The sequence below is a fragment of the Daphnia pulicaria genome, chromosome 1 (assembly GCF_021234035.1).
Source record: "Daphnia pulicaria isolate SC F1-1A chromosome 1, SC_F0-13Bv2, whole genome shotgun sequence".
Taxonomy (NCBI): Eukaryota; Metazoa; Arthropoda; class Branchiopoda; order Diplostraca; family Daphniidae; genus Daphnia; species Daphnia pulicaria.
The window spans coordinates 38,436,911-38,456,252 of NC_060913.1; the positions used below are offsets into that span (position 1 = coordinate 38,436,911).

Genomic DNA, 19,342 nt, shown 5'->3' on the forward strand with positions numbered 1-19,342 from the left:
GACGGTGCGTTAAGGTGTTTGACGATGGGTGACATTAGACATTAACAGTCTTTTAACAAATAAATCATTGTTGTTCTCAAGAGATTGACATTAAAAACACATTACATAAGAAATTAGCTTATTAGTGTTGGCCAACTTTTTTAAAAACTCAAACACCAAAAAAGAATCTTTTCTCTCGATTCTTCCCAAACTTTAAAAATTTGGTTTTGTTTTTTGCTTGCAGAAATCTCTACACCTGTTTAAGTGTCTAGAGACTCACTATCACGCTCCAATTCTAATTCATCTACATTTAACTCTACTTGTCAGTGTTCACTGTTGATTCTTAGTGAATTTTGACAATTTTATTTTTACTTGAGTCTTTTTAGGATTCATAGTGGGTTTTTCAAACTTTTAAAATGAAATCCAATCCAATCCAAAACGATGGCCATCAAAACAAAATACACTAAATTCCTTAAAATTAAAAGCTTAATGGCTTAACAAACCTCTATTGTAAGTGAGGCTTTAGATGCCCGTCCTGGGCGCTCTTTATCCCTTTCGGGCGGATACATAAAAATTCAATGGTCTTGCCCTTTGTTGGTCTCCATTCTGTTTGGCCCGTTTCCGTCATGCGGTATGATACTCGAATCATGGCTATTTATATTACCCTTACAATATCAAGTGACATCACCAAGACTGCCCGAGCATGTGAATCAAGTCAAAAGGCACTCTGGAACAGACAAATTGGAAACTTAATTTTCAAATTGTTTTGACATATATATTACATATCTGGTTGACGAGGAATTTATGTCTTGGTAATAATTTTTATAATTTTACAAGTTGTTATTGAAATCAATTTTTTTATTTTCAATATTTTTCCCATTAGGAACAAACGCGGAATCAGTTTCCACATTTATGAGGCTACCATCCGCTGTGCTCTATACGGCGGAGAAACGGTACAGCCACTTCTGAATACTGCATTTAAGGAGATGAAAATTAAGGAGAAAAATGTTGAAGCAGATAAGTTAAGGATTAACATGAAGCAATTATTGTAATAAAGTAACTCGGCATAATAAAGAATAGTTATCATATAACATTAAGGGTAATATTATATAAACCAATTTGAGGTATGGAAAGATGTGTGTAAGAGATGACGTGAACTATACGGAAGATAAGAACTAGCAGACCGTATATAGATTGTGCGGAACACCTGACAGCGTAACCGGTTTATGCAACAGCCAGTCAAAACAGTAAGAGATAGTGTTAGAACTTAATACAACATTGAAATGAAAATAAACCATTGCAGCCTACGAAGTATCGGTATCGTCCAGGAACAAAAGCTTTGAAAAATTGGGAAATATCAAAAAGCACAATATCGGGCGTGATTGATTATTTGACGACGATTGCTTTACGTGATTCAGATATTTTGGTGAGAGCTACCGCAGTGCAGGTGACGATACGACGTGGGGCGGTAGTCGTGGTCGTTGGGTTGACTGTGGATCATTGAGTTGAGTAAACCTGTTGCTTTGACAAAAAACCAAACGAGATTTCAACTGTCAGCTTACGCTCATAGTTGTTGGAAAATGTGAAACAATAATTAATCCGGCGATGTCTCATATTATTATTTTGTTTTTCATAAATAGACTACTACAGCTTACACGTCAGTCGCCGGAAACTTTTAGCCAGGACTGACGCCTACATGTTGATGTATAACAAATTGTTTGCGGATAAAACAATTCCTCTTTTCGTCCATTCAAATAAAGACATCATTCGGCTCGAAGCATCATGAAGTGCTGTTGAGTGAACGTCCCATGCTTCCAGCGTTAGCCAACTAGCTGCCAAAGGCAATCCTATTCCAGGTAAAAGCATTGTGGATTGCAGATTGCGGGTCTCCATTCCCATTAAGTGGCTCGACTTCCTAATTCATTTTCTTATTAAAGAAATTGTTTTAAATTTCAGGGCAATCAGGCTAACACTGAAGGTTGCAATTCATCCAACCTTGCGCATGTTCACGTGTGAAGTGTTCAAAAAGGTAACTATTCTATCCATCCTCTTTTACAGATTTTTCTCTAATATTTTTTTTTTTAAATTTCAGTCCTTCATGACATCCGCTAGTTTAAAGAGCCATCAGGTTAGCCACTTCAGGAAGCCGAGGGGAGAGTCTAACAAAGAAAATGGATGTTTGTGCAAGCCGCCAACTGCTCATTTACCTACATGCACCTACAATACCCATACCTCGATAAACACACGTTTTCCTCGAGTGTTTGTTTTTGTCTTCTGCTGTGTCGTTTGTGACCCTTAAAAAGGATATTAAAGTGTTAGAGTCGGATATTGAGAAGAACGTAGAGGAAATAAAACATCAGATTGAAAGACTCATGAAAGATGGGAACTAACTTTATGTTGTATGTAATAACACATTCTTAACCTTTCTAACTTACCTTTAGCAATAAAAATTCAGCAACCAAAGAACAGCAGTAAACAACAAACAGGCAAACAACTAAATAGGCAACTGAAGTAGGTGCACGACGAAATCAACATCATGAAGATCGGCTCTCTCGAGCCACCATTATTAGTGGCGAATATTTTTGGGTCATGTACGGGTATTTTTAAAAACAATCACACGCCCAACATGATTCTATAGGCAAAATAAAAAAATTTGAAAATATTGTGACGGCCCTTAATAAACTACAACACGACTTAATTTAATTTACTTTAAGTTAATTTACTAGAAAATCAAGCATCTGGTAATTTCCAAGTTCCAGTCGATCGCCAAGGGCGATTCCCCTCCCGTTTACAAAATTGCACCATCACTCGGTGCTGACCCTGCTCGACCTTTATTCGTCTCTTTCGGTCATTTCGTTTCAGTCATTGACCATCTCCTGTCGCCAGCAGTGAACTAGTTCGTGCAAGTGAAAATATTTTCCGTTCGCCGATTTCTTCATGGATTTTTGAGTGTCTTAGTTTGGTTTGTAACGGCTACATTTTGTCACAGTTTTCATCAGTTTCTGCTTTTTCTGGGACCGGAATTTTTTCTTTTACTGTCGTTTGTGTTCAACCCCTTGACTCGACCAATGATGATTTTGATCTCCGATCACTACTACAAAACTTTTCGACTGTTCACTTTTGTTCACGTGCTCAAATACTACACTGTGAACGAAACTATCGAATACGTTTTCGACATTTTTCCACCTTTGAACATTTACGCTGTGCCCCTGACTGTCGTCATTTCGATATGTTCAAATTTAATTACGGCAAGAATTCAGAAGTTAGACAACCGTCGACTAAATGGATTTCCACCCAAGGTTTTTGATGATGGCGTGTGCGCAGTTTGTATGTTGCCCCACGTCGATCCATCGCGTCCCATCACTTGCGGCCATACTTTCTGTTACGAATGTCTCATCAGGTGGTGTTGCATCAAAATCACTTGCCCCATTTGCAGCCAAGTATTCACCAGACTTCAGCGCACCTCAGGTGATGGTAAAACTCAGCACATTTTGACTGTCAACCAAGATTTTATTTTGGACCGTATTCCTGTCTTTGATTTTGATTTTGCCAGACCGGATTTGATGGTTGAACTTTCATCTATGTTTATGTCTCTGAGTTCACTTTTCGGTGTTATCCGTATGTACAGGGAATGGGCTGTTTGAATTCTTATCTAATGCATTTAATTCTCTTGTAAAATGTTTGTGTTTCAAACCCGGATACTTCTTTTTTTTCTGTTCCTGCTGTAATTATCGTTCTCATCCAAAGACACAGTAAAATCGTCTCCATCTTGACAATCTATCGCCACTGACGACGGCAAACTATGTTTATGGTCTAAGTTAAGCTTTGTCACTGTCTTCTGCTAGTACGAAAGAGAGGAAGTATCATTATTAACCACCTTAGATCTGGCAACATGTAAATGCAAATGTAACCATATTAAATAATTATACAACGGGCTATAAACAAATGATTTAGTTGCATACTATCATGAATTACCAGTATATAATACCATTATAGTAATGGTATGGAATTAAAAAATGGGATTGAAAACCACAATCCTTAATCCACAATGCTTTTCTGCTAGGTACGATTGCCGCTGGCCGCTGAAGGTTTAAGGGTGGCTCGAATCACTTTGGGACAAAGAGGGGATCTCTGTGCTCAATCACCGTAACTAGAGTACGATATGAGCTGATGTTATAAGTTTGGCAACAAAGATAGAAGGGCAGAAGAAAGAAGATAACAGAGGGATGTATATGGAAATTGAAACATAATAAATAATAATTTTGTAATCATTGCAAAGAAAAACCTGCTTGGTTTCTTACCAAGATAGGTAAATCGAGGCAAATAAGCATCTCCCTGCAGCAACACACTAGATCTCAATAAGGCCAGGGAGGGAACAGGGGTGCGTTAGGTGGAAAAAGGGGTGTGCTGGACGGAAAGAGGGGAGCGTTTAGAGAGAAAAAATCAAAACAATAAAAATCGATTCTTATCTTCTGAAATTATAGAAAATTTGTTTTAAAATTTTAGAATTTAAGTTACCCTTAATCCTTTCCCCCTATTCTATTTCTATCTCTTGGTCTATTTCGATAATCCTACAGTTCCTATAAGAAATATAGGTACGACCGGGAGAAACAAATTGGGAACAATGATTTTCAGATAGCTTCTATTGATGCAGTTTTCATTCGATCGCAATAAAATTTTTTTTAAATTAGAGATAGGTATGGTGTATTTTTAAAAATATTATTTTCTGATCACGCGGCATATCATTTTCGTGAAGAGTCCTAAAAAAGTTGCAGAAAATGGTTCATTCAAATCGTAAATAATTTTGCATAATTTCGTCAACAATTGTCAACTGTAGTTACCGACAAAATACGCCACGCACACTACCGTAGCTTGCATAGAGAAGACAGGGAGGAGTATATATAGAGGAGAAAGCAGTCCTATCCCACGCTGTAACCCACAGCTGTCCGGGGAGTGCAAGCCGCCCGCCAGTTGGCAGCACAATTAGGTAGAGAGGAAGTTTTTAGCCGTTTCCCATAAGCAGCTTCTTTCAGGCTCTTCCCTAGCAAGACAGGTTTTCTTATATCGAAAAACGAAAGATACTGGGTTTTAGATCTCGTCACGCTGATAATTTTTAGCATAGAGTTAAGGGTGTGCAAATGACAACATGTCCTCTCCTACTTAAGACAAGGCTGTGTCTGAAACCTTTTCATGTAACAGACAAAGCCATGTCTTAAGTTTTCCTTATTTTTATTACATTGCCTCCTTATATTTGTTATACATTTATTTTATCCCTTTTCAATTCACAGCATAAACGTCCAAACGTTTATATTCCCTTTCATAATTTTCTACAAAATTTTCTGTTTTAATGGTATGGGTGACTTAAAAAATTTCAGACAAAGCCATGTCTTAAGTTTTCCTTCTTTTTATTACATTGCCTCCTTATATTTGTTATACATTTTTATTTTATCCCTTTTCAATTCACAGCATAAAATTTTCCAAACGTTAATATTCCCTTTCATAATTTTATAAAAAAATTTCTGTTTCAATGGTATGGGTTACATAAAAAATTTCAGACACAGCCTTATCTTAAGTCGCAGAGCATATGTTGAGGGTTGCAAATTTTGAGAATTTTTTTTCTTTTTAACTTAGCATTTCTTTAAAAAACTTAAACCTTAGCGTAAAGCAATTATCAAGTTTACTTCAAATCTAAGAATGTTTCATTTAACAAATACTTCAGACAAAGCAACGTCTTAAGATTTTATCTATTTTTACGAAAGCGCTATTACCATGTAATTTTGGGGATTATGCAAATTTTTACTAACTAAGAATTTTTTAATTAAATGCGATTCCTTATGAAGATTCGCATTTAGTTTAAAAACATCTAAATTAACTTAAAATAGTACCGAAGTAGAAAAAATAATGTGGCTAAACAAGGAAAATCTTTGTTTTTTTGTAATTTAAGTTTTATTTAATAAAGAATAACACAACTTATTTCTTTTTTAGTAAAGCAATCTTTATTGTTTTTTTTAAGGCCAAAAAAGAAATTTAGAAAATTCAGACAAAGTATTTTCAGAAGAATTACCTTGTTGTTTCGATTCGTTCGTTCGGTTAACGGTTCTTTATGGGAACCCAAAACCGGCACTTTTTCATAATACAAATATTTTCAAAATATTTATATATAAATCAGAAAACAATTATATAAATAAAGATGTAAGATTAAAACTGGTAAAAAGTATTATATAAAGAATTATGATTTTCACGAAATTTTGACTTGTCTGAGTCATGGCTACAAAAACATAGGTCAAAACAATAGTTATCCTTAATAAAGGTATACTTTAATGGGATGTGAACCATGATCCTCTTCATCATCAATCAGCGCTATAGATCTTATTGCAATTCAAAAGAGTATAGGATTAGTCAAGCATAAAACAATTTCTAGTTCGGCTATAGGCCACAGTGGTGCGCATTGGCGTAAGCTGCGTACGACATTTGGCTATGTCGCGTACTTTTGAATTGCAATAAGATCTATAACCACTACATTAGTTCTTGTATACCATGGGAAACTATTTTGAAACGGAATTGATTGTTGTGTGTCATTGTTTTTGGCGTGAAAATGTTTTTAATCGCGATATTTGGTCGTTACCAAACCTTGGCTTCATATACCCTTCCCCCACACGCAGATGATCACGAAAAACGATGTTGTTGTAAGTTGGGCTTGAACCACTTTCTTTTAGATCACATAGCCAGAACTATAGCCATTATACCGACGGCATTTTCCCTTAAGCAACCTTTTCATAAATGCAATGTCCTCCGGCGGTAAATTTGGTTTTCACGCATAGCCTCCGGCGGTTTGCACGACAGAGGTTCACGCATGGCCTCCGGCGGTATATTTGCAGGATAGAGAAATCCCGTACACACCTTCACATGACCTTGACATGGAAAGTCTCTGTAAAAATCAAAACGAGGGAAGCTGTTGTGGAAAGTGGAATTTAGACCTAAGGTGGAAAAGTTGTAGTCACAACCGCCAGATGTCACCAGTCGTTAAGCAATTATTTTAGCAGTTTTTCATTTTTTACGGGAGTACTAATTAAGTAAATGTATTTTTTTTCTGGTCGCACCGCATATTTTTAGTCTAATTGTTAAGACGAAAAAGTCCGAAATCTGTCGTAAAACGCCCGAGTTATGGAGTGTTACAGACAGACAGACAGACAAAGTGACGTGGTTTTATTTTGCCCTTCAGGCTCGAAAAAAAAACGAGCAAGCGCTTAAATAACGCTACTTAATGCGCGTCGCTCTAAATTATTATTATTATTTTATTTAATGCGAAGAAAAACTACTGCGGCTGACTGCAGCGAATGGTCAGACGAGTAACGCGAGCCCGTCCGTTTTTTCAGTGCTTGTCGCTGGTCCGTCCGCTATTTAGCGCTGTCGCCCATCCGCTGTTTTCGGCGGCTCATTAATATAAGCGAAAAATAATCCATTCAAATGTTTTGCGCTAGATCTAGCGCTTTCTAAGCGCGCGTGGCGCTAGCGATTTGTTTGCGATAAACTTGCGCACGATGCGCTAAATATATATTTAGCGCAATTTATTTCATTGTATTATTTACGAAACGCGCAAGCGCTTCGTTAATTTAAATAAACGGTTGTGACAGGGAAAACGATTGCGGCGACTGGACAAGTAGCGGAGACGCGTCCATAATTTTCGCGCTTGCCTCGAGTCCGTTTATTAAATGGGATATTAAAATAGCGCCAAGCGGACGGATTTTATTGCAATTTTGATACACCAAACACTGCGGAGGGAAATTCAAAACTTGATTGGCTAAGAGACGATAACGTTTCGTGTGGGTGGGTGAATGTAGACGCCATTTACTCGTGTCATTCACTCGATGAGTGCAGCGCGATTCTAATCAATGCGGATTTGCCATCCGCACACACGCGCAATATACAACAGCCGCTGGCTCTAATAAAGTAATGGAAAACGGATCAACCGCATCCTAACATTTTGATGGAGGCCGGAAAACATTAAAAGAAAAAAAATGGCTTTGACATGCGACGATCGTAATAATAAAAATAAAAACAAAAGTCGTCGAATAACTGATGATGGACACGTATCGTGGATTCTGGTTTCTGGAACACTTTCTTTCTTCGTTAAAAAAGTTGGGAATATTTTCGGTATCACAGCGATCCAGATAGCAAATTAATTACTTATTCCTGCAAAAGTAATTCGAAATTTAGCGGTATCGTATTTGGCGCAATTATTTAAAACAAATATTTTTTTTTCCTATTTTAAATCGTGAAAACATTTAGAAGCGGAACAGTTTATACAAAGTTGAGATTTAGACGGACGAGCTGGCGACTTGGCACGTTCAATTGAGTTCGTCCGACGACTGTTTACGGTCCAGCGGATGGAAACGTCGGCGGGAGTGCTGTTATGTAATCCAGGAAACTTTATCTAACGTTTTTTTTCTCATTTATTTTTATTGGCGAAAGAAAGCGTTCCCCATCGCTTTTGCACCATAAATTTGAAAAGGAAAATTCTTTTTCATCGGGTTGGCAGGGACTCTACATCTTCTGCATTTGAGTTCAATTTTTCAAAGAAATGTAGGTAAATGTTTGTATTCAAGCAGGAGAATGTTTTCGATTTTGCATTTTATAGTGACATCGAATATAGTAGAGACTATACGATGTGGTTTGTGGTGACCCAGCAGGTGACGTGCAGGCTACAAGCGCTCATTTTATAAGGAGTTATACTAGGAAATATTGTTCTGTTGGGTTATGCAGTTTAATCAAAATAAATTTTAGTTATTATACACTGACAGATATAAAACGAGTGGACAGCAGATAAAGATTAAAGAGTAAAAAAAATAATATAGAATTCCCAAAAGAGTAAAGAATAGGGTTTACCGGCCGGATTACTTTTGTTTAGTCTGCACTCTCTTGTTGTGCGGAGAACGCGGATAACAGACTATTGTACTCGCTATTGTATTGATTTCTCAAATTGAAGTCTTGAACACTGTTTATATCAAGCTGTGCTTGTCGCTGAACATCCCCCACCAACATATTTAGTTTGTGTGGTGAAAAAGACACCGTCTGTTTGGGTCGCCTGCGGATTTGAAGGATCTTATCGTACTAGTCGGCCATGACAGTGGCGAAATGAAAAGAATCCCGTAGAAAAATGAAGAAGAGGATCATATTTGATTAGCGGTTACTACACCAAGTTCATTAGACTATCACCGGTGCTGGGAATAGTTATTTGGAGCCTTCGGCGATGGAACCGTAAGATATGACGGATAATGGGCGGAAACGGCATTCCATCTGGCCAGCTTTCTTTGTCAGAATTTTCATGTAGCTGTGAACACCCTAAATGGCGTGGCACCACCCGCACTTGTTGCGGCGTGCCGGGATTAAAGGAGGCAATTTACATGCAAGCGCGAATATACGTAATGCGCATCGCGTAAGGAATCCGGCAGCTGGATCCATTTATTGTGAAAAAAATCTGATAGACCATAAAAACAATTTTGTCATGACATACAGTCCTAATCCTAAGCTCCCTTGCAAAATAAAAACGAAAAAACCATGCTGCTAATTACAAAAATCATGTATGTCAAGCTGAGCACTAGATCGCTACGTATTTAAAAAAAACGTCACTAGTCCCTACGTTGCCAGATCTTTGATTTTTAACATTTGGTACTTGTGTCGTTTGGAAATTAAGTCGTCGGGACATAAGTCGTCGGGAAATAAGTCGTTTGTAAATTAAAACGTCGGGACATAAGAGCATTGGATCTTTTAGCCACAATTACCGGAATTTAAAGCAATCGGTACGCATGTCGTTGGAATAATTCGACAATGGGACCTATGTCCATTTATGACAATTTGGAACCAGTGACGCATTTAAGCTAACGCCACTGGGACTTGCGTCCTGCTCCGCCTCCCCATGATAAAAGTTCATCTTCTCGTTCGTTATTGAGAAAACGGTTGGAGACGGGGGACCGTATCATTTTCATGTTTGACGGATTCGATGAAGTCAACGAAATGTGTCAAGATAAAGCGATTGAATTGATGAAGGCCATCACTAAAGACAACTCTATTCAATTTTATGTGACGAACAAGATGTTCGGAGAACTTCGGGAAAAACAAGATGTAGGTATTCGTTAATTAAAATAACAGTCAGATGTCAAATTAATGGATAATGACGAATGAAGAGGTCGAGCTTCATTTCATGGGTATCACACCACATGTCTTTTCGTGCAAAAAATTTGTAGTTCACGTCTCTCATTGTAATAAAAATCTCCGCTAAATGCAGCTGTTTCACGTAAATGGCGAACGACCCCACCCTATTCAGCGTAAAAAACACTAGCAACACGGACCAGAGCGCATTCAGCATTATGCATTATGCTTAATGCCTTGATTTTTATTACCATAGAGGCATCTGTGTGTGTGAATTTTCACGGGGATCACGTTAAGATAACCTCAGCAAGAAAATAAATAGATATGATTAAAATTGTTCCTAGTTCCTACCTTGCAGCCTGGGAAATACAGCCAGGCATCTCCAAGTCATCCAGCTGCAGAAAAGTTGAATACGCCATGCACGGGATAGAAGGGGAAGGGAAGGGGTCTTCGTGAATACACCCACACGAAGAGAAAAGAGTACAATGGTCGATGCGCGCAAGATTGTTTGCCGAATTGATTCCGCCCGCTGCCTTCATTTATATCTGGATGTAGTTACCGAATCTAATATTGACGCCGTGGAATGTCGCCCTCCCAATTTCACCCTTCAATGCCCCCGTTCGCTCAACGTTTGGCCAGATAGATTGGATAAACGTGTTGTAGTTCACTCGTTTGTAATTGGATTCCAAGTCCCCGTCTTTCTCCTCTCTCTTTAACAAGCGATCCACGAATCAAGTAGACCAAAATCCCGGAGCGGCTTTCCAGATCTAAATCCGAAAACGCCCTTAAAAATATAAAAAAAATATAGTCATGTTCGTCTCTGCACGCCGGATTTACCTGCGTTTGCAGAAAGACGAAATTCTCGCCCGTTTACGAGATATTAAGCGTTAAAGTGTGGGTTTTTTTAATTTTGTCAGAAATTGGGGGTGCTTTTACATCGCTTTTCGGAAAAGCAAGGGAGCTAGAGTAAAAACTAATTTTATAGAAAGGTTTATTGCTATGTCAACCACCAAAATCCAAAAGGAATTTTCTTTCCGGATTTTATTGGTTGAGATATGGCAAATTTACTGAGAGGCTCATTTTTCCCTTTTCCCTCTCTGTCAGGCAGCCATTTTTATTGTACTCTCCTCCGCGCCCCTTGCGGAAGCCAGCTTGGTTCCACTAAATATGAAGGCCGATATGACTTCTATGGGTCTAAAATGAAGGCCAACAGATAAAACCTTCTGCTTGCTTCCGCAAGGAGCGCGGCGGAGAGTACAAAAAAATGGCTGCCAGACAGAGAGGGAAAAGGGAAAAATGAGCCTCTCAGTAAATTTGCCATATCTCAACCAATAAAATCCGGAAAGAAAATTCCTTTTGGATTTTGTTAGTTGAGATAGCAATAAACCTTTTTATACCATTAGTTTTTTCTATAGCTCCTTCGCTTTTCAGAAAAGCGATGTAAAAGCACCCCCCATTTCTGACAAAATTCAAAAAACCCACACTTTAACGCTTAATATCTCGTAAACGGGCGGGAATTTCGTCTTTCTGAAAACGCAGGTAAATCCGGCGTGCAGAGACGAACATGATTATATTTTTTTTATATTTTTAAGGCCTTTTCCGGATTTAGATCTGGAAAGCCGCTCCGGGATTTTGGTCTACTTGATTCGTGGATCGCTTGTTAATACGAAAGGAAATCTACAAAGAGATTGCCTGACCTCACTTTGTTGATGAGCCCACTAGGAGGATCGTCAGTGGCATCTAGGCATCCCTATTTCTTCTGATTCAACACGGAAAGAATGGCAGAGAATCTACAAGGGGGCGAACGCGGACAAAGTCGGGACTAAGAAAAGCTTCACGAGAAAATGACGATGTCAAGTTGATGGAATGTGAGATTAGATGCAAGAGTTTCGTTCGATTACAGACCCAGGGGACAGTCCTCCCCGTACGAAACTTTTAGCTAGTTCTGTACTAGAAATAGCTACGAAGTTAGGCGTATTCAGCTAGAAATTTTCAAGTCAAAATTTTTAAATTCCATTATGGGAATTTTAGGGTCGTTTTAGCTTGTTTTTCATAGCTAAAATTAGCTTAAAATCTTAGGTTAAAGGTGGCTTTAAACTTATAAGCTTGATATCTTAGATTATTGGTAGCTTGAAATTTATAAGCTTGAAATCTGAGGTTAAAGGTAGCTTGAAACTTATTAGCTTTATAAGAACTGAAAAAAAATATATTTTCACACCAAATCTTTGTATTAAATTAAACCATTGGTTTAATCATTCTTTTCCATGTTACAAGTAAGCCTAAGACATCGATTAAAATACAACACACATACATTTTTACATTTAAAATAAAAATTTACAATCTCTATAAAATAAAAATCAATATTGACTGTAAGGTACTATTACGTGTTTTACCATAAAAAAAACCTTAGATTTGGTGCTGCTCAATGATTTGACAGACTGATTTCTACGTTTTCTCTTCGCTGGAGGCGGAGTAGGAGGAATCACATCTTCGTCTTCGTCCTCTGATTCTGAAGAAAAAATTCCTTGCTGATCATCTTCATGATGAAGGCTGCTGTCAGCAGATTCATTGGACTTGTCTTCATTTCCCACAGTGATCAACTGGAAATCTAACCCCTCCATGTCTTCGTATAAGATGTCCATGGTCTTCCTAATAACTGTGTAGCAGGTTAGAGTACGACATTGTAAATAATGCAAACCATTGGTACTACCTGTTGATGACTTTTCAACTGACAAGTTACGTGGTGGAGAGGTAGATTTATGGCCAGTGCCATGTTTCTGAGTTGCAGATGATTTTGGAGCTGATTTTTTGGCTACTGCCTTTTGGACACTGATAGGAGGCACCATGGCATCTCGTACTATCACCACCAGATCTCTGTCCTCTACACAACAAAAACTTTAAGAAAAAGAACACGTGCAGTAACATGAAGTTGTACTACCTGAGTACGAGATAACTTTACATGATCTCATGTCATGTTGAACTTGGGATCTAGATTTGGTAGTCGACTCAACTGGTAGGTTCCAACCAGGATTGCTGGGATAAATGCAAATAAATAGAAATTTAGAACAATAACAATAACTAATAAAAAGTATATGTGCTTACTTGATCCCAATAACTTTGTTTGTTCCAACAAAACCTTTTAATTGCTCGAGCTGATGATCGAAACTATGGTCATGGAAATCTTAGGTTGGGCTTATTGGCCCCCGGATTCCGGGGGCCATACATACAAAGGTACATTTTTAAATTTATTTTTATTTATATAGCAATGTAGTCATTTATTTTTAAACATTTTAACTATAGAGAATGAAGAAGAGGAGAGAAAGGAAGGAGAAGGTGAAGATGAAGTTGAGGAGAGAAAGGAGAAAGGACAGAGAAAGTGAAGATGAAGCTGAGGAGAGAAAGGACGGAGAAGGTGAAGATGAAGCTGAGGAGAGAAAGGACGGAGAAGGTGAAGATGAAGAAGAGGAGAAAAAGGACGGAGAAGATGAAGATGAAGAAGAGGAAGGCGGGTGGAATCCTTCGATTGATGGGATTGACGGATCCCAAATCTGGTTTTCAGATGATGAGGCGGATTACAATGAGGAGGTTAACGAAGAGAATGATGATGAAGGGCACAGGCAGTGACTTCAAAAACAAAAGACTGCTGTGAGGCGCGATCCTTTTCCAGTGTCCCCCTAGCGGCAGGGGCCAATAGCATTTTTGGCTATTGGCCCCCGAAATCCGGGGGCCAATAGATTTTTCCGAAATCTTATGGCACTGCTATGGCCTCCAATGTGCCAATGCCCAATTCTCCACTTTTAGTAAAAGTGATAAGTATGTAGATCAGTGGGTCTGCCATTACAAATATATGTACGTACTGATATTAAATGTAAGAGAAAAGTCAGTGAAGAAACAGACAGCCATCTTTACTTAGACTTACACCACAGACTCAGTCTGTACTCACACTTCGAGCGCGAAAATTTAGTGCATAGCTGCCAAATTTCAATCGATTAAAAAATTAAGGCGTAGCTTCCAAATTTCGATCGATGATTTTTTTTCTTTGATTTGAGTTTATATAATTTTGAAACATGAGAATATTGATGATTTTCATTAATCTGTATTAATCAGTTTCAAGATAATTGACAAGAGGAGTAACAACAAAAGTTTCCGTAAGTTCATTATGAAATCCTATAACGCACTTTTTCATTATGTTACTTGGACGGCAAGTAGTTAATTCTGTGGAAAGCCCAATCAATTTTCTACTTCGACCGGGGAAATTTAAAAATGAAATATTATCGATGGGAGGCGAATATTTCACATAAGAAATTGTTCCCAGGACTCGCCCAACCAGGAGAATATTTCCATACTGGCGCCAATTTTTATGTTAAGCTTAATAAATTAAGACCATAAAATTAATCATTTCTTACCGAAAATATTTATGTAATAGAACATGCCATTTTAACCTTTTTTTATACGCGATTAATTTCGATCAAATTTAGCAAAACCCTAGATTAAAAATTCCATACTAGAATTAGCTGAAAAGTTGGGATAAATATATTAAGGAGGAAAAATTAGAGCTGATTTTAAGGTAATAATTTCAAGCCAGCAGGTAAACGCCCTAGCTTGGAAAATAAAAGCTGATATCTGCTAAAAAAGTGGAGTGAAATTCTAGACTAAAACTTCCATACTGGAATTAGCTTACAGTTAACAAATATATTTAGGGGGGAAATTCAAGCTGGTTTTAAGGTAAAGTTTTTCAAGCAAGACAAGAAAAAACCCTAGCTTGGAAAATTTAAGCTGATATTCGCTACAAATAGTGGAATTACGTTAAGATGAAAAATTTTGAGGTAATTGCAGCATGATAGATGGTTGGATTTTTTAGCCTAGCACCGCGTGAGCTCTTATTAGCTAACAGTTTAAACTTTAAGCTAAAAGTTTCGTACGGGTCTGACTTTTTAGTCTCATTGATTTTTATGCAATAAGAAAAAAAAGAGGCGAGCGAAAACCAGCCTTATTTCTTTGAATTTTATCTTTTTTCTAGCTCTCCCTTTGGGATTGGGACCAATTTCAAATTCTATGCGAAAGGTCCACCTGTTCGACTGATCTTGTGTAATCGTTTATCGATTGATCGTCGTAAAAAAATCTCAGGATCATCACTTGGGTAATGATTTTTGTTACTTTTATTTTCATGTTACCTGCTAGATATTTTAATGATGCATGACTTGCACAAATGCAGTGTATTGCATGGAAATCTGAAATTCTCTTGTTTATTTATATACATGGTTTACCCTACACGTTCTCATTTTCAACTTTTTCTTATATGCTGTGTCTGTAAATACATTTTTCGTGACCCATTTTTTATTTCTTATTTAGATAAACAGCATCCCTTCAAGAAAGCAAAGAATTTGAAAGCTTAGATTACACCAATCAAATTGAAAATCCTAATTCGAAAGTAATCCATCACTGGTCCTATAGAAGTGAATGTTGAGCGTACAGACCGGAGCTTTGATTTTTATGCCAGTAAAATTCCGCAAAAGAAACATTAGAGGCATTAGAACCTCTCTCTTCGACAGTGCAAGCCCGAATACGGAATACCACTGCTGTTCGGTGTTCTTTAACGTCAGCGGCCATCTGCCGGACGATAATGGGTTCCTGAACACAAACACAACACCCTAAAGGCTTTTTCTTAAAGCCGATTTTCTTCCCTTCCTCTTTTTAGGCCCCGCCCTAGTTATGCCACGGGTACTGGTTTATCGTCTAGTGGTAATGGTAGCGATACTAAATTACTTTTAAAAAGTCAGCAGTTTTTTTCTGAGTTTAATCCAAATTACCTTTCTTGGCTTTGCTTAAATGAAAATGATGCTATGCTGATAAAATTATTTATTTTTGCAATTTTGTATTGATATTTTCAGCACGACTTATAGGGCTGTTCGACATCTTTTTGGCATTTGTTGCCATCGTGGAAACGCAGCATTCGAGTCAAGATGATGTCTGCTACAATATCCCGTCCCGCCTTGTCTTACTTTGTCTGACATCATCTGACCTTCATCAATTGGTCAGACAAAGTCGGACAAGGCTTAATAATTTTACTTGAACGCTGATTAACGTGATCGACATCACTTTAGCTGGGAGACGGTGAAACGTTAGAGTTGAAAATGTAGTTGCCGGTAATGGAGGCCGTCGATGTTGTGGATCAGCTTCATTCAACTCTCCTGTGCACAAGATAGTATACCTGACATTAATGACCTGCATAAAATTGCTTTGATTCAATTAAAGGCTTACCTTCACTCAACCGTTACTGATTACCATGGTTGTGTTGAGAATCACTGATGCGTAGCACATCCTCTGAGCAGTTCAATCCCAAAGATGACTCCTGAGTATCTGCAATGGCCCCGGTTAAGTTTCAATAGTAAAAACATTAATGGTGACTAAAATTTAAAAAAAATTAATGAAAGAACACTACTAGAACGCTGATGAACGTGATCAAAATCACTATGCTAGGAGGACGGGTATTGTATCGAGATACATCTCCTTACAAATCTGCAAAGAAAAGTTTTGATTTTGATGTATTAAAGGATTCATTTCAAAGCAACCTTTAAAAATTTCCTCTTGAAACTCTATGATTTTGCTGACTGGGGTCAGAAGTATCGGCATCCGTCCTCGTAGCGGCCGAGCAACCAAAAGTTTTGCCTAAAAAAAAGAACGTTGACACTGTAGTCCATTGCCGGCTAAAATAACTACCTTCCAAAAATTCATAATAATAAATGCAACTTGAGAAGCTTCCTGCTTCTGTTTTCCCCGTTTGCATTGTATTTTTTACAAATAATCTATGTCATTCAGAATCAAAACTAAACTCGGAAAAATTGGTTATTGAGTGTTTTCAAAGGGGTACTGGTCAATTCAGCATAAGGTTGCTGAATCGACATTTTCCCGCAATATATAATCGCCTTAGCAATTAGGAAAAAATTTCGTTTATGTTTGATTAGTAATAAATTTTAGCAATGTTTGGTAATACTCCCACAGTTCAATTAATTTTACATTTACTCAAGCCGTGACTTTTCGACAACGTTTTAAGATTTTGTCCCTACAAAGCAATTTATTTGCAAGTGGATAAATTAAGCTCCGAAAACAGTTTTGGGACCAGTTCATAAATATTTACTTTCGCCTCGTCCTTTCATTGATACGATTATGCCAACCTTCGGCGTTATTATTCGTTCTGACTTGTTTGTTAAAAACAACCCACTTAAAGGGAGGCCATACTCTTATTCCGGCAATCCAATTGACACGCAAATGCGAAAAAAATTGCTCGACCAATTCATGTTCCTGCTTTTTACGATGAAGAAGGACATACTCCTGTTGAAACAATTCATTTATTTCTTTTTTTAAATAGCAAAACATTTCGGGGATTTTTTCATGACGAATAAGGTAAATTTTCCAATAGTCGCTTTCCGTCCGCCCAGACAGGAATACAAAACATCCAGGAATCTGTTTCAGATTTTTATGCTTTCGTATGAAACTATGCACGGAAAAAAGCTGTGTAAATTGTTTGTCAATGATTTTAAATACACCCAACGATATACCTCTTCACGGCAGATTTCAGTAAAGCAACTTTGTTCTGGTGTAATGAAAATGAGATGACGCTTGTACTCTACTAGAACCTCTCCCAGGTAAAAATCCTTAGGGAAGTTTTCATGTTCGATTTGTAAAAAAAGATCCTTCAGGTTTTTTTTGTGAATAATTTTGTCACAACCCTGGAAACAACTCTTTCTAAAACGGACCGCTCGATCGGTTCCTAGTTGGGTTTTTATTAGCGTCTCCACCAAAAGGGGTTCTACCATTTTCAAGAGGGCTCCCAAAAATTTTTTTAGGGCGTAGGTCTTAGCCCAGAAAGGCGGAGAGAATTCTGTTAACCTTATGATGCTGCTTCAGGTTATAAGTAGGTTTCCGCTTTTCGACAAAGTTTTTTCCAACCTGAGCGACGATTGCTGGACAGGAATTTATTTTGGGCCGGTAATATCATCGCCAGATGAACATTCCCCATTTTAGTGTTTTCTGTTTTCAAAGTCAACGTTCCGTATTATTGATGACCAATGGATGACATCTAAGTAGTAAAAACAGTATTATTGTATATACGTTCCATTATTTTAAAAGTTTATAGTTAATAACATTGCAATTATATTCAAGTTATATATATATTCTTATAGGCATCATCTCTACAATTGGAGTCATGTTTTTAATCCCATTCAATCAATTAGCAAGATGGTCACACCAGGGTTCTGGCTGATTTCAATAACCACTCACTATATAAATTATTAGTGTCATTATCTTAAGTTACCAATAAACTGCAGCCTTGTTCTTATCACAGAGAAATGCACATCCGAATTCTGTTTGGCTGTTCTCAATACAGAGACAGGAAAAAATCAGAAACCTGTTCGGCAGCTGTTCTCATCACAGGGACAGTGCATGCAGCGCATTTCAAGTTAGAATCTTGTTCTTTTTTCTCTTCATTAACACAATGCAGCCTTAAAAAATATGCAAACAAAAGTAATGTTATGCCAGTTATACTTTTTATGTGTAATTAAGTTTAACTTTCCAAAGTGGGGGTCATGTCATTAGTACCTCATTTTTTAAGAACCTTCGTCGCAAGTACCTTCATTTGGTAATACATGTCACAATTACCACAGTTTATATGTACCTTCACCTTAAGTACTTTTTTAAAAAAGTACTTTCGTCATTGATACCTTTTATTTTTTTGTCGCAGATACCTCAGAATTCACAACAAATACTGTAGTCATTGATACCTTTTTTTATTTAAAAAAAAGCGGTTTCTAGTTTTTTTTTCAATGGAATAAGCCGATTTGTTAATAAAGTTTAAAAATTTTGATATAATATACAGAATTTTTTATATAATGTACCAACTTTTTAAATATAACAAACCAAATTTTTTAATATAATATGACAATTTTTTATATAATATGAAGAATTTGTATTGTAATATAAAATTTTTTTACTATGATATACAAAATTTATAATGTAATGTACCGAATTTTTAATATAATATAGCCAATTTCTAATATAATATACCAAATTTCTAATATAATATACAAAATTTTTAATATAATACAAATTAAACTTTTTTAAATAATTTTTTCTTTCAACTTTCAAGTAAACAAGCAGAATTTTCAATGTAATATACAGAATTTCTTCTGACGAAAGATGTCGTGGCAATGGCATG

The 19,342-nt window shown here is 37.1% G+C and overlaps 1 protein-coding gene across 1 annotated transcript; it reads right to left on the reverse strand.

Annotated features, from left to right (window-relative positions):
* Window positions 1-12,485: 12,485 nt before the first annotated feature.
* Window positions 12,486-13,001, reverse strand: LOC124328469. Its single transcript, XM_046787244.1, has 2 exons — window positions 12,839-13,001; window positions 12,486-12,784 (listed from the first exon to the last, which is right to left on the reverse strand). Exons 1-2 carry the CDS (start codon window positions 12,972-12,974, stop codon window positions 12,486-12,488), a joined length of 435 nt encoding a protein of 144 aa, XP_046643200.1. The 5' UTR covers window positions 12,975-13,001.
* Window positions 13,002-19,342: the final 6,341 nt, after the last annotated feature.

Bases quoted from the DNA above. Each gene is read 5' to 3' on its own strand.
- LOC124328469 (XM_046787244.1), bottom strand. From the start codon at position 12,974: ATGGTGCCTCCTATCAGTGTCCAAAAGGCAGTAGCCAAAAAATCAGCT. The intron at 12,785-12,838 runs GTAGTACCAATG...CCTGCTACACAG, and splicing joins AGTTGAAAAGTCATCAACAG to TTATTAGGAAGACCATGGAC.